The sequence below is a fragment of the Caloenas nicobarica genome, chromosome 20 (assembly GCF_036013445.1).
Source record: "Caloenas nicobarica isolate bCalNic1 chromosome 20, bCalNic1.hap1, whole genome shotgun sequence".
Lineage (NCBI taxonomy): Eukaryota > Metazoa > Chordata > Aves > Columbiformes > Columbidae > Caloenas > Caloenas nicobarica.
The window spans coordinates 5,000,924-5,022,261 of NC_088264.1; the positions used below are offsets into that span (position 1 = coordinate 5,000,924).

A 21,338-nucleotide genomic window follows, 5' to 3' on the forward strand; every position below is an offset into this window, starting at 1 on the left:
ATACTGAAGATATGGAGATCTTGATTTCAAAGCCTTTTAAAAGATGCTGTATTTCTCGTCTAGTCTGTGCATGCACACTGGTGTGTGGGTGGATAAAGTGATAGGAGGGACACCACATACAATTTAGCAGTTACAATGTCAGCAGGTCAGAGACTGACCTCGTTTCCCGTGCAGCTATTAAAACTGTATATTAAGTGTCTGTAAAACTATATCCATTTTTAAGGCCTTGCAAGTTGAAAAGGGGGTTTTATTTCTAAAGTGAGCTGCTCCTGGGTAGTTATAATAACCAGGGCTTCAAACGCAAGATCTGACAGGAAATATATGGTCAAAGCCCTGGCTATTTATTTTTAGCTCGGCTCACAAAGGAAATAGTGCAATCCCTTAAGTCTCATGCACCCTGTCCTCTTTGGTGATGTTGGATGGCTTCAAGCCAACTTGATAGTCTTCAAGACTGGCAGCTGGATAAGAGACACAAATTCTTCCCTTTCTACAGGAAAAGGTTAGTTGTGTGTTGAGCTCAAAACTCTGTTCTGCTTGCTAGCAGGTGAGCACAAGGTGGTTCTTAGCATAGTAGTAATGGGGTAAATGGGCTATTAATACAATTGTGGTGTGGCACAGTGAAGGAGTAAGGCCATTGAGGTGATATGAAGGGGATACAGTTCTGCTGCTTGTGGAACAGCTTAATTTTTATTATTATTTATTGGAAGAGAAGTGGGGGGAATCCATTTGAGACCGGCAAAACACACAGGCTGAGGTGGACAAGGGACTCTAGTGGTATCTTATCCCCTTCTCTTGAGTTATTTTCCAAACTGCTGCTGTTTGGCAACTGTAACAGCATAATGAGCTTAAATGCTGAGGTATTTTTTGTCTTGGAGGTGAGATGCTTAGCAACCAGGAATTCTATTTTTGTAAAAATGGATCTTTGCAGGCAGCTGAAAATTTGTGGTGTTAAGCAGTTTCCTTGTTTGTTGCTACATTACACGGCTGCTAAGTAATAGCCTATTGTTGCTGGTCTGCTTGTAAGTCTACAGCTTGTATAGCAATTTTTATAGACAAAAAATGGTCTTCCTGCTTGACAGGGGCGGGGGGCAGAAATAATGCTGACAACTGAGTATAGCTTCATTGCAGATGAAGTTTGACGTTTTATTTAACTCTTCTCCAATATTGGAATTGGAATAATCTCTGAAGCAGGTCTGTCTAAACTTCCTAGAACTGGGTGATCATAAAAGTGCCTTCAGACTAATGTACATCACAGAAGCACTTGGTTCTGTTTAAAACGATACGCTGTGTATCTTGCATCAGACCAGGAGGCTGCGTGATGAGCTGTGATACTGCTGTGAACCCATCTCCCCATCGCACAGCAGCCTTGACACCTCTGCTGCAAATCCGTGAGCTTGTCCTTTACTGGAAATGTTAGTAGGGAATCAGCTCAGTGTCCACTTTTTCTGGAAGTTGTAGTGTTGTTTTAGGTACGGAACATGAAAGTTGTAACGCTAACCATGTGTTACTGTGTAAGGTACTGTTGTAGCTGTAATTGCCAAAGGACATGCACAAGGCAAGGTTTGTTGCCCTCTTTTCACCCTGACTGGTATTTTGAGGGGTGGATATTGCTGCTCTAATCTTTCTTTTCCTTCACGTGCAAGACTCTCTGTTTTAAGTAACTTTATCTTCTGTGTTGTTTGTTCCTATTGGAGAAGCAAAACACCAGCTGGATTGTCAGCACTCTGCAACCACTGCAGGCAAACCTTGTCTTAAAACCCAACTGCTCTGAAGTGTCTGATCTGTGTATGTTCCACTTGATGTAATAGAGGCATCTCAGATGTGCGTAGTTCTTTATGCAAAAGAAGGGTGATTTTTGAGGCTTTATATATGAGCCAATACTGAGGAATACGGTCAGACTGATGTCTAACACTTCTCCTGGGGGATGAGAGGAGTAGGGGTAGCCAGGTTTGAACACAGAATAACTTTCCAACTTGCGATTTAGCCAGTTTTCAGAGCTGGTTACTGTATTTCACAGATAGTTGTGACTCGCCTGCCTTGTCTATTGGCAGTGTAGAGTCCTCCAGACAACCTAATCTTACGTCTAGTTCGCTGTGCATAAGATAAAGCTCTGATAAAAGGCCAACATGCTTGAATATGACCTTCTAAAGGGTTGTTCTAATTGTTGCTTCAAGGCTGAATGTGTTTAGGGACCTTGGGAAGATTCGCAGAGTTGCTGAGGAAAAACAAAGCTTTTTAAAATCCAGCATGTTATCAGCTGTTGACTGTCTTATAGTGCTGTAATCCTAAATGGCTGTTTAAAATACTTGGTCATTGCTTATGAATTTCCTCCAGCTTAGTTTTGAATTTGCTGGGACCTTATTAGAATTAAGCAGCACTGATGAAAAATCGGTGACTGAGCTACTGTATGTTGTGCTTTCTGTGTTTTCAGACATGCGACTCACGTCACTGAAAATGCAACTGTTAAATATTAATATTTGCTTTCCTTCCTTAGGCCGGGTTGATGTCGACCATGTGATAACACGGAAAATGCAGCTAATAGCAGAGGCTGAGGTAAATATACTGTAGTGCTTGCTCGTGGGGAGGAGCAGGATTATTCACCCTGAATGTCTTTTGGAGAATCACTAGTCCTGAAACGCAAATATCCCTCTTCAGTCATAGCTCGCGTGCAGTCACTTTTATACAGCCCTCTTTCTTTCCTCCTCTCTTCTGACTTTGCACAAGAGGTAGTGTTGTGAAACGCAGTTCTGTCCTACTTGACCCCAATCGGTTGAAGTCCAAAGATAAGAATAAACTTGGAGGTCTGTAAATATGGAGCTTCGCTCCCCACTAATGTTTGGCAGTGTGATTATCAGCTAGACTGTTGTATATTTGGTCTTTAAAACGCTCTGTGTCCTGCTATCCATTAAGTAAAGGGTTGCGTGTAGTCTGTATCCCACTACTTCTGTTGCCCTGGCTCTGGAGATGACCTTCCCGAGCCTTGGTCCCACTTTTTTTTGTCAGTGAGTAATATCCCCAGAGAAAATAGCTCTTGGTGTTTCTAACATAATCTGTGTTTGTGTGAACAGCCATTGTCTTAACTTATGTCAAGGTGATTTATGCCCAAATTAAATGAAGTTAGCTAACAATGAACTCTTGTTAACCATTGTTTTATAGCATGCATGTTCCTCAGGGCAAATCGTCCTGCAATTTTGCTTCATTTGGTTGCAGAGATTTCCATGGTAAAGATGAAGTAATCTAATTGTGCCACCCTTATGTGAATATTAGGGTGTGGAGACTTTATAAGACAGAGAAGAATATCTCGCACCTTTGAAATGTTTTCCTGTTTAAAAATATTTTTTTCACCTATGTAGATGGTGTGTAATTTATAGCGGCTTTAACTAAAGTGTATTTAAATGTCTTCTGCAAGGGGTGTACTGCTTTTTGTGCTGAAACTCCTGAAATTCAGCGCATTAGAGGGGTAGTCAGCTCTGAATTTTATTTCATATGTTGTTTTCTCTGAATGATTCTTACTGAGGACATGATAGAGCAAGCCTCCTGTCTTTTCTCTGCAGGCAAAACAGCCACTGCAAATCACTGTTGGCAACGGGTGTTTGCAAGAGAAAGCTTTGATTGTTAAGCACACGTAGCTTTGTAAGTTCTGGGTTCCAGGGAACACTAACTGGTTGTAGAGGACAACTTGATCTTGGATTTGCTTTCTTCAGGAATGTCTCTTGTTTCTACTTTTTTTTTTTTTTTTTTCTGGCAACCAGCTCTGAGAGATGCTAGTTTGTAGGCAAGGTGATTTCTTATCCACAAAGAGAATTGAAGAAAACCAGCGGTGGCACTCTAATTACTGAATTTTCTCCCAAAACAAGAGTAGTTGAGGTTTTAAACACTGAGTTAGCTTGCAAATTTGTTTTGATTTGCCTTGAGAGCGCTACAATGATAGCTACAAGGGTAAGTAAAAACCTCCATCTACTGCAAAATTCTTGAGAATCCTGGAGGGCCCGGCCCTTTTGTTGTGTGAAGCACTGCACAAAGGCTTGGGTTGCAGTTCACCTTTTAGGTGATGGGTGTCTGAGGTCTGGACAGGTGCTTGACTTCTGGGAAGTGCTGGTCCCTGACAACTCCCACTGGTTTAAATGGGCTTTGTAGGTGTTATTCGTGCACAGGATGCCTTCTGGCATCTGCAGTCCAGTCTGAAAATCTAGTCCTTTGTTCATTCGAAACTGAGTTGAGAATGGTGTGTTCTGTCACTTGGTCAGAGCTGGATGTCGTCATGTTTCAGTGGCTGAAATTACTACGTCTGTTAGAATGAGTAAAATGCTGGGGAACTCTCGCAGCTTTCCCTTTGTAAGTAAGCCAGAGGGTTACTTCCCTCAACTTTATCTGACTTCTTGTCCAGCTTCTGCTTTTTATGGCACAGCATTCTTTTTGTACTTGCCCCTCTTTCGTAACGATCCGATTCTTTTGTTTAAAACTTAATGGTGACAGCCGAGTGGATCTGCCCAGTTCCTTGTCCCAGACTTCAAGCACACTTTAGGGAGCTCTTGGGTGAGTGCTCTCCATCAGGGAAGCGATGGATTTGTGTGTCCATACCCTACCAGAGTGAAGGCTGGTGGGAGGTGCATTCTCTTACATTTTATTTCTTTGGTGACTAAGTGGAATGCACTTTGCTGATTGACCACTGAACAGTTACTCTGGCAATTGCTCAAGTCCCTTGCCCTTTGAATGGCAGTAGTAATAGGTGATAAGACAGCATGATATGTTGTGCGGTTTTGTTGTACAGAATTACAATTACTGTGGGGTACATGCTCTGGTTGTATTTAATTTAATGAGAACTCAAGACCTGCTCTTCCAATCAAACATATGCAGATGTTGGTGTCAGCCCTGGAGGGTTAGATTAAGAGAAGGCAATCTCAGCAGAGCGCTAACTCACAGGAAGAGGTAGTTTAAGGAAATAATTTCTGTTAAGATCTTGCCGAAAGGAGATTCGGCTGAAAAAGGGGAGAGACTTTTTTAAAAAAAAAAAAGACAGGGTTTTGTTAGGAATGAACAGTGCTTTGTTTGGCGTGGAAATCTGAGCGCTGCAAGAGGAGCAGGAATTTCTGTTTGACTTTTTTGGCGGGGTTATGCGCATGCATGCTGTAAAAGCAGGCTGTGCCAGAGAGCACCGGTGTCATCTGTTCCAGGTTGTGGTTCCAAAGTACTCAACTCCTGGGGTTTGTTTATTTGTTTTGTGGTTTTTGATTTTTTTTTTTCCCCCTCCTGTTTTTAAAGGAACCAAACCCACATCTCTTGCAGAGACAATCCTCTTCTCTGCCTCCCAGAAAAACAGTGTCCAGGAGTAACCAGCTCCGAAGAGCTTCTGTTTCATTTAGCGCTGGTGAATCTTGTTTATTCTGTACTGACAGCTGGGGAAAATGTTTTTATTAAGTTAAATATTAATCAGCTCCTCCTAAGGCAGCTTCTGATTCAAGAGATCTCTATGCGTCTGACCACCACGAAACAGGAGGAGTGTAGAATTCTGATATATCTTGACTTTAGGGTCTTCTGGTTTTATGTGGTCTCACGTCAGATTTATCTTGTAGTTCCTGCCAGAGAGTTAAACTTGCTTCCTTGGCTATTGTTACATTAGAATTTTGTAAGAATATGTCATCTATTAATATATTTTGTTAGCCTGCAAGTTTTACTTTTAGAGAGGGCTTTTTAGCTTAGTTTTTTTGGTGATCTACTACATAACATCAATCCAAGTGTGCCTGGAAAATGAAGGATCTATCATGGATGACAAGTGGCTATCAGTGGAAAAAGACTCCTTAAAACATAACCGTGGAAAGAGGTCTGTGTTAGAGGCAAACGTATCAGCACTCCGGCTTAGAGCTGATGGATCTTGTTTCAGTTATCTGGTTTTTCCTTTTTTCTTAGACGTTCGTGCCTCTTCCCTTGTAGCAAAAACAATGCTGCTACAACTTTCTTTAACGTAATATTTAGGCATTGAAGCATAAATGCCTACTGACAAATGAGCTCAAGTGTCACAAATGCCTTTTTGAGGAAGTGTCATTTTTGTGCACAACTTCCAGGCTCTTTCTTTCCCTCCTTGAAAACGGAATTAATTGGTTTTCTTACATTTTTGCCTTAAAGGTTAGAAAGTAGGTAGCAGCTGGGAGTTCTGAAGGTGATCAGGGTAACGTGTTTCTTACGCAGCTGATCAGTAGGAAGGTTAGATGAAATAATAGGTAGTTATCATGTGCGAAGACTTGGACCTTGAATCTGGTGGCAAACTTGAAAAATCCCAGGCAAAAGGATGGTCAGACAAATATTGCTAGTAGACACTTGCAAAAAAAAAAAAAAAAAGAGAACCAAAAAAAGGCATACTCAAAAGGCTTTATGGTTCAGGAGCTTGGGGTTTAGCTTTCAGCTGTGCCTCTTCACCAGGCTTGAGCATTTGGAAGACAATTTGTTGCCTTGAGGATTTGATATTAAGGAATTAATTCTCAGAAGTCTTATAAATTGCTGTCTTCTGAAGTGCCAGAGATCTTGGGAGCTTTAGATTCCCAAAGTTCTCACTGAAATACAGTGAATGCATGTTGCTTCCTTGAGGGAATTAATTTTGCTTGCTTTTTTTCTAGTCACGAGAATAACACACCGCTGTGCAAGTCTTGGGATCTTCTGTGCATGTAAAGAGTAAAAGAATTTGCACCTCAACAGAAAATATTCAACGCTCAGTGTAGCACTTCTGGCGGAAATACAATAACTTGAAATGTTTTATCATTTAAGTTTCTTCTAAGTGCATCTAGTTTTAAAAACTCTGCCTGGTGTGTGGGAAAGGAGGTCTCTGAAGGTTCATGTTATGAGACTGGATAGCAGATCCATCTATATCGCAGACAGGAAAATACAGAATTAATTACACATTCTATAGGCAAGACAAAAGGGATATAAAAACATCTTGGATTTTACAGTCTGCTTTTTGAAGATGAATTCTAACCCCTGTCCGGATAACTTATTTTTGGGAGGGTTAAGTAATCTTTTCCTTTCTACAAAAGAAATTCTCCTATCAGGTGAAGCAAGCAGTCTTTGACCAGGGTGGCCTGTGCTCTATCCGCCGCTGCTTATCTCCTTTTTTTTTTCCCACTCTATCAGGGGCATTTTTCCACACTCACCTACGATTTTTCATGCACCCATAGAAGTCAAGATCTCTAGTAAACCAGATGCTTCAGAAGTCACCTTTCTCTATTAAGGTGGGAGAAGAAAAACATGAATAGGCTAAAAATCATGCAACTTTACCGTAGCTCTGGTTAAAATTGAGGCATGTTTTCTGGGGCTTATGTACTAAGTTTAGCTCAGCCTTCTTGGCACCATAAAATATGTGAAATAACCTGCCACTCCAGACACAGAGATGTGAAAATCGGTATGTTTACTTTTTTCTTCTGTGTTGCTTCTGATAAAGAAGATAAGCGTTATTCAAGGTCATCTGGCCTGAGGTGTGTGAACAGGCCAGGATAAGCCCCTGATCTTGTCCAAGTTGGCTCCAACTGTTGACAGATGGTACAAGGGTGTTTTCCTGGTGCCTTGCTCTGTCCTGCTCCCGGATAAAAAGGAATATGAGTATTTATATATAAGTGTATCCAGGGAGTTTAAAAACGGAGCAGATAATTTTTTTCCTCTCCGTCAGCAATTGAAGCCAGTTTTCATGAAGGAAGTGGACAGTCACTTCACAGAGTTTGTGAACAGTTTGGTGGCAAAATCAGCACTCCTGGACTCCTCATCTTCAGCCTCCCTCTTCCCAGCTTCTTGCTCAGAGAAGGAACTGCACAAAGCCAAGTAAGTCAGTTTTAAGCTGTTCCTATAACAAGGTTACGTTTCCTGGAAGCTTTATTTCTTTTCTTGTCTCAAATATTCTCCTCTTTGCAGGACCTCGAGGGCCCCTCCAGAACATGGGAAGATCTTTACTGCCAGGAGATCCCTCTTGGAGTGAGTAACCTCACATTTTCCATTAAATTGACTGATAATACCCTTGAGAGCAAACTAAATAGCCTTTGCTTTGAGGTACTCTCCCCACTGCCATCTGTAGTCTTACGTTCAAACCTGTGTGGATTAATCTGTTTAAGCTTCTCCGTCTCTTTCTAAAACATCTCTACTACAGCTTTCAGGCTTCCCCAAATGTAAACCTTAATTACAGTCCTCTCAGTACCACCGAGATAGTGGTTAATTATCCTTTCTCTGACAATAAACTGAGGAAGTGTCTGTGTGGACTCACACCCAAATTGTACGTTAACTTCAGTCTCTTGAGTTGAGATGGCATTGGTGTCGTCTTACCTTACTGTGAAACACTCTGAAAGCGAACGTACGAACATACGGGAGGTGTGATGCGCTGTGGGAATGGCCTGATGGCGTTTTAATCTCTCCCTTAGTGAGCTGTTTGAAGTGAGTCACATCAGGACAATCTACCACATGTTCATCGCTCTTCTCATTGTCTTCATCCTCAGCACACTTTTAGTAGACTTCATCGATGAAGGAAGGTAAGAAGAAAGACAGGGACCGGGGCTGGGAAATGCTCTTTTCCAAAGCACCAGAAGTACATGAAACTATAGAATGGTGCAGAAAAAAGGCAAAAATCTTTCTTTGGGGTCTTGTTGGAAGGGGGTTTTCAACTTGATGTACTTAAAATATATGCTGGATTTCCTGTTGAGGGGATATGACCATTTCAAGCCAGATAGCTGGGTTTTATTGAAATCCTGCAGATTGGCGTATTCTGTGCGAATTATGGCCAGCACAGTTTAGCCTAACATAGCAAGGCTGGCAAAAGGGAGGGCTCATCACTGAATGTGGGCTATTTTAGTCGAATAATAAAATGGTAGCTTTCAGCTGCTTGTGTTGCCTGAAGGAGGACTGTGGTTAGAAAAACTTTAAATACTTCAGCAGCCCTTCCTCTGTTTAAAAATGACAGTTCTGGAACACTGTACATGTGCTTAAATAAAAACAGAACTTTTTGTTTTTCCTGGGGAAAAATCTCAAGGATATTAGCACAGCCTCTGTTAAGATTGTGCTTTGCAGGTAGCCAGTTGTGAACGAGATAATGAAAGACTGCTTTCCTCACACTTACTCGTTGCTTTAAATAGTATCTTTTTGGCAAGCTGTATGCCATGTGCACAAGTAGGATTACGTGTCTGTCTTGCTGATTATCTAATCTTAAGTGTACAAAACTAGAGCTGTATCTTGATTATAATCGTTATCCCTATTGTCGTGGTGTAAGAACAGGCTCTTGCACTATTGAATATTGTGTAGTTGATCCTAACTTAATAGTAGGTATTTACCTCTAATCTCAACTAATAGAGCTGGATTCTCTGATTACTTTAGAAGTAATTAAAAAAAAAAAATCATTGCTGTGTCCTCAGCTAGATCTGATAATTTGGATCCTGTTTGCAATTGAGCCTCCACATGAGAGTGAATAGATTGTGTTGGTGTGCTCTGTACTACCTTCTCCTCTGACCCTAGTTTAGAAGAGCTGCTTATGCATAGGAGTAAGCTCTGGTGACTTCAATTGCCAGTAAAACTGAACATCCTTTTGTTTATGTCCCTACATTTTAGGCTTGATTAATGGACTAAAGCACCTGTTATGTACTAGTTGGACATATTTGGACCGACCGCCTAATGATACTAAGCCTTTTTGGGCGACTTCTAAACTGAATCCGTGTGGAATGCCTACAGATTTCACAAAGCAGAATTAAATTAAGTTTGAGTGCTAGACTTTAAACTACCTCATGTCTGTAGAGGTGGGGAAGAAGCCACTTTAGGTGTTAAACTCCTGGGAAGAACTGATTCTTAATGTAATAGTGATGGTGTCCTGGGAGTGTTCCCCAAAAGCTCTTTTGGACCCTGGGTGAGCAGTGGATCGTTTAGTCATGTGCTTGTTCTTAGCAGGGATGAGCTTAAAGCACAAGCCCTGTGGGATTTGAAGGTAAGCTGTGCCTTGACAGCATCGATGGCATGAGTCCTTCATCTCTTATTTTCTGGTGTGCTTGTGTGTGGTCACTTTTAAACCTGCCACAGACAACCCTCTGTTTCTGAACTGAAAATTGCTACAGTCACTTCTATCTAGACTGAAGTTATGACCTGGAAGCTTCATGTTTTGTAGCTGCTTAGTGGAGCAGACGTATTTCCAATGAAACAATGGACATTGAATATTGTATCTTTCCTTGTGCCTTCTAGGATGGTCCTAGGATTTGATCTCCTGGTCTTTGTTTTTGGAAAGTTCCCAGTCGTCTTCTGTACTTGGCTGTGCATGTTCAGTGGCACAGTGATTGTTCCATACAACCTCTTTGTCTGGTGGGCCCAAGGCTATTGCAGTTCCTCCCATCGCAGAATCCGCTCTTTCTTCTACGGGATGTTGTTCACGCTCTTCCAAACAGCTGGGCTTGGATTTGGACCAACCTATATTGCTATATCATATGCCCTGCCTCCAGCTTCCCGTTTTATTGTAATACTAGAACAGGTAGGTCCCTACCCAGTATCTTTGGATATATTGAATCTTGTTTTCAAAATGGAAAGGATCCTTTTTCCTAAGGAGTCAACTGTTGCTTTTATTCATTAAATTAAGCCTGGGCTGTGGATGGAGTTTATCTTTGACTTGAAGACAGACTTAACATGCAGCAAGTCTAATGAAAATAAGTAGATAGTCAACTTTATCTTGACCTGGAAACCACTTGTTTTATTTACCCTGTATTTAAGATTTTACTGTGGGGTTTTTTCTGAACGTACTTCAAGGCTGAAATTCCGTTTATATCTAGTTGTCTTGTGGATGCTAAATGCTTAAAACCAATTTGAAGAGCCTGTTGTGCCATAGCTCACAAGGAAGCTGTAACATTCCTCTTAAAAAACAAACAAGCAAAAACCCAACAACAAGAAAACAAACCAAACCAAAAAAAGTCACCCACAGTGGTTCCTGTTTCACTTTCTGTTCCTAAGAAGCAACTGTCTCTGTTATGTAGTCAGAACTTTATTCAAAGTAGAATTTTCTTTTCTGAGGGAATGGGGGAGGAGTGCAAGAGTGTGGAGGACTGGTCAGAGCTCTGATTAAAACAAAGATAGTCAGAGAAGAGTGCACTTTGAAGAATTAACTTTGAACTAGCCCTCCTTTTGGTCCTTCCATGACTACTTATATGTCCCACATCTAAGGTCATGGAGTCAGTTTCAAGACTTTGAAACATACTGCCATATTAAAATGGATAGGGGTTTTTTTGCTTCAATTTTAAGTTAATGTTAACTCGTTAGTGACTTACTGGTGTGATTTGGGGTCCTTGTGTATGCTGTGGTCTTATGGGTGTGAATGAGAAGCATTTTGACTCTGAGTCATGATTGTTACTGCATGTTTCACCTTGCAGTGTTGTAAATTCATGTCGGTTAAACTGGCTTGTGGGCCTAAGAAGCAGCTCTTCCCTTGTAAAAGGGATACATTGGAGAGAAAGCAAGATATTGAAAGTGTCACCTTAAAATGCTTGATCTCACTCTTCATTGGAAAGTTGAGAAAGTACAAATATTAAACTGGTCCTCTCTTGGTCTTGCAGGTGCGTCTTGTTATGAAGGCTCATTCATTTGTGCGGGAGAACGTACCCAGAGTGCTATCCTCTGTAAAGGACAAGTCCAGTGAGTAACTTGCCATAGTGTTTGGGTTTTTTTGGCAGCAGTGTATAACCAGCTCTTGGTTTTGCTCTGTTGCTCTGAGTTGGAGAGATAGGATTTGAGTATGTGACTTTGAATGGGCAGGTCATGAGGCTCTAGGCTGACCTGCATCATAATTTCAGCCTGAACCTTTTCATTTGGTATTCAGGAATGAGCCAGACTGTTGTTCAGATCCAAGTCATTTCTGCATCTTAAGTCTTGCTTCAACAAGACTCCTTATTTCTGCTTTTAGGAGGAAAAAAAGTATGTAGAAGTTGCCTGTGCACCCCCAGTTCAGTGCTCTGATTGAAATGACAGCATTTGTAGAAGCACAGAAGTTCTTTCAGCAAGCCATGCCAGAGCTGAACATGAACCCACATGTTCATACAGGTCTTGGAGCTTCATCTTCCCTAGGAGGAAAGGAAATGTGATATCAGGGTGTTAGCACTGCTCTGCCTGTTAGTCACCCTCACTTGCTAACTGTGCTTCACAGGGGCAGTTCCATATTATATGTCTAGTTTGCTTTATTCTCTGCAAATCTCATACCTTTAGTTCCAGACTGAGGATTTTTGAGGTGGTAAGAGTTCTGTGTTGTGAAAGGGTTCTGGGGAAACTAAATTGTTAATAAGCAGAAAGATTGTAAAGTGTTCTTTTATCTCCCCCTCCTCTCCCAGGTATGGTACCTATTCCCAGAATTTCTCAATACCTGTACTTCCTCTTTGCTCCCACCCTCATCTACAGAGACAACTATCCCAGGTAATGTGAGCAACACCAATAGAACATTAAAATAGTCTGAAAACTGAAACCAACATCAAGAATCCATGGATGCGATATGTTCAATTTATTAGAGGTTTCATAAAGATGTGGTTAAGTCAGTAACCTGGCAAGGGCAGGACTTGGTCATGAAAACTCACTCTAACGCTAAAGGTATTTTGACTTTACAGTTCTGGTTTTATTTATTTGAGAAGTATTAATACACTTGAAGTGAAACAAATGAAGAACTTGCTGCTGAACATCTAGTGACCCACAGTTCCAGCAGTAGGGTTGTGCGTTGTTTTATGTGGTGCTAATGAGCAGCCCTGCCTCTCGAGTTTGAGGAGGTAGGCTGAAGCCTTCAAAACTGGAAACTCTGCAAACTTTTCTGTACTTTGCTGGGTTGCACTTTGACAGTGTCAAGTCAGCAGTCCTTTATGTGACTATCAGGCAGATCCCCACCACCTACGTAATGGCATATTGCTGCTCTCCAGACACTTTGCCATTTATGGAATTGCCACAGTTGTCCTGATGAAAGCTGAGGAACCAGCAGTTTGGGCAGACATCTCTTGTTGGATGTCGATGTCAGGAGATTAAGAACACTGGAATTCAAAAAACTGGTGTTTTTCAGAGTATAAGTCAGTAAAATCAATAATTGAAGGGAGGTTTTTGCTGCTTTGAGGTCCTATTTAGATATGATATCATGTGTTCTTTTTTTCCTAGGAGTCCTGTGATAAGATGGGGCTATGTAGCTACAAAGTTTGCACAGGTGAGTAGTGCAGCTTTCTGAAGAATGCACTTTCAGAGATCACCTAAACTGTTGCTAAACAGTTATCCCTTTGGCACTAAATCACTGTTTACCTGGTGTGAGCTTACTAGAAAAGAATACCTTTTAGTGACACTTTGGCATTGGCATAAATCCTTTGTTTCATAACTTCTGAGTTGGTAGAACTATGAGAAACAGCTTCTCTAGTAAAAAAGACAAGTTGATTTTGCTGCTGGCTATCAATGTGGTACAGAGATGGCTGTCACTTTCTACCTGGACCCTTTGGGAAGTTTATTAGCAGCAAAGTGAAAGAAATTATTTTGGCTTGTGCTGACAGCTACGGTTCCTCTCCTAGAGCTGTCAAGTGGTGATGTGTTAATTTGTGCATTTCTCTTAGGGAGTCAGACTTTTGTTTCTGTTCCAGGTGCTTGGTTCCCTTTTCTATGCCTACTACATCTTTGTGAGACTCTGCATTCCTCAGTTTCGCAACAGTAGTCAAGAAACCTTCAATCTTCGAGGGCTGGTCCTCTGCATCTTCAATTCCATTCTGCCGGGTAAGACTCAAATTTATGAGTGATTATATCCTTATGGAAGAGGAGGAAGGGAAGGAAAGTGCTTCATATGAGATATATTCACGACAGGCAAAGATCAGCAAAGGGGGTCTCGTGGGCAGACTTCAGCGTTATGGTATTAAACTTGAGAGTCAGCAGCACAAAATAAAAGCTGGGGTTTGAATATAATGGTCTTCAAAGCCAAGTTCTAGGCTCTATAGCAACCTGGCTCTTGCCCTCTGGAGTAAGCATGGTGTGGTGTGATGAGAAACTGAAATGCTTTTACTTTTTCGTGTAGGTAGCACAAAGCTCATTTATATCAGTGCCTGTAAGAAGAGTCTTGACTGCATTCCATGTTCTTGCTTATAGCTGAGAGAAGACACTGCAAAACCGGTCTGAATCTATCTTGTTTCTAGGTGTACTGATTCTCTTCCTGGTTTTCTTCGCATTCCTTCATTGTTGGCTTAATGCATTTGCTGAGATGCTGCGCTTTGCAGATAGGATGTTCTACAAGGTAAGAAGCAGCAGTTCTAGTTTGTAAAGCAAGCTTTATAAAGCTTCTAAAATTCATTTTTCTAATGAAAAGAGGAGGAAACCGAAGATTGTTTTACCAAACAAAGCATCCACAGAGTTTTGCTTGTTTATGCTGTTTAGGGCTTAAGTTTGTTGCTGTGCTGTAGAACAGATCTGATTTCTACTTGGTAGTCTGAATTGTTTTTAAGGCAGCATACCCTGTACACAAACAGAACCAGCCCCTAGACCTACCCAATAGCTCTTTTAGCACTCTTTATTCTTATCTCATCTCAGCCACTGCAGTTTGGAATAAAACCAAACTTTGTTAGACAGAGTAGAATGTTGAGAGTGCAATGGAATGCATGATTTCGTTGTGCAACTTAGTATATTAGCCTGGTATTATTCTGATTAATATTTTTTCAACTTCTTGTCCCAGAAAAGACCTGTAGAATGTTTTCTGCTTAATTAGATTTATATTTTTTCAACTGTGCTTTCAGGACTGGTGGAACTCCACTTCCTATGCAAACTACTACCGAACCTGGAACGTGGTAGTACATGACTGGCTATATTACTATGCCTACAGGGACTTCCTTTGGGTGAGTAACAAGCAAATGTGTTCTTTTTGTTAGTTGTATGTTTAACCGCCAAGCAAGACAGTACATTTGTCAAGGTTCAGCATCACCGTCCATTGAGAAACACGAAGATGTCTTGCCTCAGCTGTTGTGGGTAGCTACGGTGGTTTTCAGAGATCCATTGCTCACTTCCAAGTCCTTACTGTGTGCAAAATGGGTGTCTGGGATGTAGGAGTGTAAGGATTGAGTCAATGCTCTGAACTCATGTTGCACTGTTTTGATGAGCTATGGTAGATATTTCATGAGTGGGCTCAACCTGAGTACTTATGCAGGAGAGCAGAATTATGCCTGAAGAAAAACACCTAAAGTCCGCGATACTCTGTAAAGCACGGAGCATTTAATGTATGCCTCTTGTTTGGAGCAGGCACTTCTTAGCTCAGATTTAAAAAAAAAAAAGTTGAAACAAACTAAAAACATAGCAGAATATCTTATAATACTTGGTATTCTTCTCTTTTCCAGTTTTTTGGTAAGAAGTTCAAAGCAGCAGCTATGCTGTCTGTCTTCACAGTATCAGCTGCTGTGCATGAGTATGTTCTGAGCATCTGCTTTGGCTACTTCTACCCAGTTCTCTTTTGCCTGTTTATGTGCTTTGGAAGTAAGTTCCCAGGAGAGCATATGTGAGTGGGTTGTGGGTTTTGTGCCGTTTGTTTGGTTTTCTAAACAAGCATACTTTGCTCTTCTGATGCCAGTTATCCTTTAAACACGCAGAACTGTTTCTTGTCCAGGAGTTGCAATTGTGGGTCCAAACTTTGTGAATGGATTTTTGCAGCCAAGTGGTTCGATAGATATATGTATACACACAGTGGGTTTGCAAGCTTGGAACTTAAATGAGCAAGATACAAATGGGGAGGAACAGAGAAGCTGCTGTTCATGTGACACTGTATATATTTTAATAGCACTGCTTCCTCTTTGTCAAGCCTTAGTTGAATCACTGCATGTCAGCAGGCTGGAAGTTTTCCTCTTTAAAGTCATGGTGTAAGACGAGTATGACTTTGCTGTTGCAGGGAGGAAAAGAGCCCATTTAGAAGTTAGAGGTCTTGCATTTGATTTTGGGTTTTGAGCTAAATGAGTTAGAAGGCTCTAATAAACTCTAGGCCATCTCTGCCAGCATGTCTTGGTCACCAGCATGACACAAACAATATTGATCACCAGGGGCATACAGCTAGGCCAGCTCATTGGCAAACTTAGTGGAAGTCTCAGAATTGGCTCATAGTATTTACTCTGCTGCCAAGCATAATCAGCTTTTCTTGCACTATACTGACCTCATGGAGCAGCCTTGTCGCTTGAGAGATGAAGTGAAAGGAGGGAAAGATTCAGTGAAATCACTTGGTCTTTGATTCTTTAATCCAGAGTTTGTTTCTGAACGGTGCTTCTCGTTTCACTTCTTCCCAGTGGTCTTCAACTTCATCCTTAACGACCGTCGGAAAGGGCCCATCTGGAACGTGATCATGTGGACGTCCCTCTTCCTGGGCCAAGGTGTCATCATTTGTCTCTACAGCCAGGAGTGGTACGCCCGCCAGTACTGCCCTATGGAAAACGTGAGTGACTGACCTTTCCCTTGGGATAACTGGCCTCGAGAGTGACTTGTCCTTTCTTGCTGTGGGGACAGGGCAGAAGTTAAATGGCATGAGCCTTTCTGGCAGTGTGCTCCATCAGTTTGTTAGGAGTTATTTAGTCTAGAAACTATAGACAGTCTAGGAAAGCTTAAGAGAAATGTTTTCATTAGAGCTCTTTCTATGCTGATAGTGTTTCACTACCTGAAACCGAGGGTGTGTTTCCCACATTTCTGAGGGCCGAAGCCACTACATGAGAGTATGCAAGGCCATTCAGGATGTGTAAATGGAACTGCAGTACTTGGCCAATGAGATCAGAAGAAGCTTTTCTAGGAGGCCCACAAAAACTGAGCCTATTGTGCCTCTCCCGGACTAGAGTGGGCGGCAGTGAGAATGGTTGCCTATAAATGGTCAGTTTGGGGTTTCGTTGGTGTTACTTTGTCTGACTTACAACTTAAATTTCTTGGTACCAGATTCTGTTCTACATAAAGCTTCTTGCTGTCCTAGCTGGTTTCAGTTTTAACCAAAGGTGTCTCCTCAGACGAACTCTATTTTAAAGTTTGATTTTCCCCAGTTAAGATTTTGCCATCATAAATGACTGGCTTCTTGACACAATATGCCACTAGATGCAGCATTTACCTGGTGTATCAGAACTGGGCGTGAGGTAGGTGGCAGGCAAACAGCTTGTGGCCACAGCTACATTTCAACATGCTGTTTAGCGAGGATAAGAATAGTGTTGCAGGATGTGAAAATGTGGTTTGATCTTTGCTGTTAGGGAAGTTTGAGTTCAGAGCACATTCCAGCTGGTGCGATTTGCCTGTGACTAACTTGCTGCCTCTCCATCTTTTGCAGCCCACGTTCCTGGACTACTTAAAACCACGTTCGTGGTCCTGTCATATGAAGATGTAGAAATGGTACACTCTGGCCACGTCATCACAGAATATCAGAGTTGTCCTCCAAGTATTTGCACCAATGACCTAACTCACTATGGACTTTTTCTAAAGGAAGTTGTGCCTCCTGATTATTGGGGAGAAACTGTAATTTTTACTGAGGCAAACCAGTTGACCTGGGTTGCAACAGGCTTTCTTTGTAGACAGCATGTACTACATGCTGTCTCACTTTCAGCCATTTCCATGCCAGTAAAACATCGAGCTGAAGGTGGAGTCTACTGGAATCCTACTCATCCAGGGGTCCCCCCACGTTGCTGCTCTTCTGGACAGTAGCTCCTCTAATCAGATTTGCTTGTAGCTCATTGTTGATGTCCGTCCATCTTCCTTAGCCATCCCTTTGCAATTTTTTTCTCCCTTTTGGTAGTGAGATGTCTACAAAACTTCTTTGTGATCCTGTCTGCTGCTATGATGTGGACAAGTGGCAGAGCAGCAGGATATTTGTGTCCTTGCTCTGAAAATAGCCAAAGTATTCCTGGATGGCTTTGAACAGTGTTCTATGTACGTTGGCTGCCTACAGATTTAAAATGGGCAGAGGAAGAGGAGATTGTCAGTTCGTTTGTGGCTGCATTGGAGAATCGGGTTCAGAAGCAGGGCACAATGTGTGCAGTCTTTATATGACTTTTTACACTGAAAATTTATGTTTTCTCTGTATTCATTAAGTTCCCAACTGACAGCATTTTTGTTCTCTGAAGGCCTTTGTGACTAGAGGAATTGTTTTTCTTCTAGCTACTTCCTTTCTATTGCTCCAGATAATCAATTCTTTTAACACAATTAACTTGTAAAAGAGCTTTTGCTTTAATATGGCAGGTGCTTTCAGGTATACAAGTCATTAAGGCTTCCTTTAGTACGAAAGATTTTAAAATACTATGACCCAACTGTAAGAAAACGCAACTGACTTTACAGGTACATAGCACTTTCTCATCTGAAAGGGCTCTGTCCAGTTCCATATGCCAGCACGTCTTGGTGCCTCTTGCCAACCTGTGTCATAGCAGCTTCTAATGCTGTCAGTGGAAAATGAGGGTTTGACCCAGTGTCTGGAGTCAGAGCTGCTTTTTCATATGCCTGTGTCGGTGAGGCTTTCAGGTGAAGATCCGTTCCCCAGGTAGTCCCTGGGTAGGACACCCTCCCACACACACAGATAAAGGCAGAAGCATTATGTGAATTTGGTGTTTCGGTATCTATTAATTAGTTTCCTTGTTCTGTCAGATGCTAAGCACAAAAGGGAACTTGCATAGTATCCGAGTATGTATCTCTCCAGTTTTACTGGAACTGCAGCTCCCATTTTTGGAGAGGGAGGGTAACCTGATGGAGGTACCTTAACTTTGGTCGCAGGGATTTCTGAATTACTCAAATGTTCTTTATTGGCCGTTTTTGGTAACAGCTTTTCCTTACTGACCTACAGCCCAGGTATTTGATACCAGCAGTCTTGGGACTGCTGATGGACTTGTCTTCCCATCCATATAAGAATCCTTTGGGCTTCTATTTTTTTACTAACCTGAGTTAAAAGTAATTTCATGAAAGCTAGATGATACTTAAACTCTTCCAGGTTTTCACTTTTTTCTTTAAGAAGGAATCCCACTCTTCAGAAAGGACGTTTTGTCAGGTCAAATTTGCCAAATACAGTGTTTGCATATGTTGCTCTCCTCTGAAAATATCTCCTACTAAAACTACTTTGTTAAAACAGTTGGGTTAATTTCAGAGGAAGGGCTTCATGTATATACTCAAACTTGGCCGTATTAGTATATAAAATCCTGAGAATGAAATAAATTACTTTTACCACATTCAGTTTCATTAATCCTAAATCTTTCACTGTACCTTTTGTGGGAGGAAGGGATAGAAGTGCTGGAGCAACTAAGCTTCCTTTTTCTAAAACAAACAAACAAACAAAACCTCAGCCTTTGGCCAAACAGCGTTGTCACCTCCTTAATATAGGATGAAATTCAGTCCAGTACATTTTAGTTCTGGTGCTCAAAACATTTATGTACAGCTGTAATTGCACTCAAATAGGGTGCGATGGATTAGGGACTTGATTTATCTTCTTGATGCCTGTGTCAGGTCTTGCTGCAGTCTCAGTGTTCTCAGATGGAGATCAAATCATGGCGCTTTGTGCCAAGTTTTGGTGTTTCCTCCACAGCTAGCACTGTCATTCCTCAGAAAGAACATCAGCATTTGCTGTGTCAGCATCCTCAGTGTTTAAAGCCTCTTGAGGGCTTGAGCATCTGGCAAGCAAAAGGCAACCAGAAAGGGATGCTCAGCTGTTGGAACTAGTCTTAATTTTTGACAGATTGAGGTTTTTAGCCTTGTAGACCAAGGCATCTGGCAACTGTGCTGTCGGGGCATTAACAATTGGGATTACTTTCCGTTTCCTGGGAGTTTTTTGAAATTGCATTTGAATGTGGGCCTATTTTCCTTTTTCTCAAGAGTACTGGAGGGGAAATACTCTTTTGCACATTGTTTAATTGGAGTCAATTATACCATGTCTGTTTCAGTTTTCTCGGACTCTGAGTGCAATATTGTATTCTGGTCAGTAATGAGGATGCTGAGGTTCACAACCTGCCCTTTGCAAATTCTTAATAATAGTATATACTGTTTTCTGTGGTTCTTTCCAACACAAGAACCGTGCAGTTTGCTTCCATGGTAACTCCCTCAGTTTTGAGGTGGGAAGCTCCCAGGCAGTCCAGCTGCAGCTCCTTCCTCAGTAACATCACAAAAATCAGTATTAGTATGGCGAAATGCGTCCCGGTTTTTCACACAGATGAGTTTGTTCTCAGGAGGCACCGAGTCTTCGTGCCTAGAATGTCTCTTCTGTTGGGGTGTTTGGCTTCTGGCCTGCCGAGGTGAATCAGATCTGCGTCTGAGCTGCGAACTGCGCGCTACCCTGCGGCAACCGTCGGAGCAAGGCCTGTGTGTGTGGTGGCAGAGAGCGGGGGAAATCCGGGTGTGTGGGTTTTGATGTGAAGTGGCACGGATGACATGAATCAGTCCACATGCTAAAGGAAAACCAGGGGAGAGACGCGTGGGCAGGGGACGGCCCGGCAGCCGCCGGACGCTGCCCTGCGCCCGGGCACAGGCCGTTCCCTGTATGCAACCTGTACCGTGTTCTCTCACGCGGAAGAGCTGTTTATAGTCTACTGTATTACAGCAGTTAAAATATATTTTGCTATTAAGGGATGAAGGAAAAAAAAAAATGATTGCCTCGGCCTGTTTCTTCTCTGAGGCTTCTGTTTTGGGGAGGGGGGAGTGGGGCGGGAGTGTAGGGTAAGATATGTCGGGTTACTTTCCTGGGACGGTGGCTGCCGTGGGGAGAAGATGGGGGGTCATGAGCCTTGTGGGGCTGGGGAGGGAGAGAATCTTCCAGAACGTGGCGCGGGAGTTCAGCGTTTCCATGGTGATGGAGACAGAGAGGAGCTGCCAGCAGGTATGGGGGGGCCCTTCTGCTGTTCCCCAGATGAGGAGGGGGGAGCTGGCCTAACTTTGGGGTCTGGGGGGGTTGAGGAGCACCAGTGGGGGCTGTGGGGCGGCCAGAGGCTGAGCGGGATGGAAATAACCCTGCCGGGGCAGAGCCGGGCCTGGGGGCACCAGGCAGGACGGATGGAGGGTTGGGAGACCTTGGCTGGGGGCACAGGAAGAAACTTCTACACAAGCCCGTCTTCAGGCCTTAAAAAGCAGCAGGGAATGTCAAGGCTAAACCCCAGCTGAGCAGGACAGTTGGGGTTTTATACGCTGCGTGTCAGCCATCGCTTCTCTGCTAGGGAGGACACCCTTGGAAGTGCTGGAGGGGAGCACGGGGAAGATAGCTCTTGGAACAGGCCAGAGCTTCTGGCCTCTCCCTACTTAAATATTAAATTCGAGCAACTGCCAAATTTCTATCGTGTTGGTGATTTCTGCCTTTATTTTGGGCTTGAAAAGGGTTTGGGTGCCAAGAACTTAATGTGATATTTTCCAGCTGTGTACCACATGCTCTAAAGTCTTGTCTCTGT

At 42.4% G+C, this 21,338-nt stretch overlaps 1 protein-coding gene across 1 annotated transcript in view; it reads left to right on the plus strand.

Annotated features, from left to right (window-relative positions):
• SOAT1 (sterol O-acyltransferase 1) overlaps positions 1 to 20,524 on the plus strand; it is a 29,087-nt gene extending 8,563 nt beyond the window's left edge. The window contains exons 3-16 of the mRNA XM_065648967.1: positions 2,495 to 2,553; positions 7,655 to 7,803; positions 7,894 to 7,953; positions 8,394 to 8,501; positions 10,192 to 10,474; positions 11,547 to 11,625; positions 12,315 to 12,396; positions 13,117 to 13,162; positions 13,584 to 13,713; positions 14,127 to 14,224; positions 14,721 to 14,819; positions 15,315 to 15,450; positions 16,248 to 16,393; positions 17,261 to 20,524. Of these exons, the coding sequence (XP_065505039.1) occupies positions 2,495 to 2,553; positions 7,655 to 7,803; positions 7,894 to 7,953; positions 8,394 to 8,501; positions 10,192 to 10,474; positions 11,547 to 11,625; positions 12,315 to 12,396; positions 13,117 to 13,162; positions 13,584 to 13,713; positions 14,127 to 14,224; positions 14,721 to 14,819; positions 15,315 to 15,450; positions 16,248 to 16,393; positions 17,261 to 17,317 (1,532 nt within the window). The 3' untranslated portion in view covers positions 17,318 to 20,524. The remainder of the gene's footprint in view (positions 1 to 2,494; positions 2,554 to 7,654; positions 7,804 to 7,893; positions 7,954 to 8,393; positions 8,502 to 10,191; positions 10,475 to 11,546; positions 11,626 to 12,314; positions 12,397 to 13,116; positions 13,163 to 13,583; positions 13,714 to 14,126; positions 14,225 to 14,720; positions 14,820 to 15,314; positions 15,451 to 16,247; positions 16,394 to 17,260) is intronic.
• Positions 20,525 to 21,338: the final 814 nt, after the last annotated feature.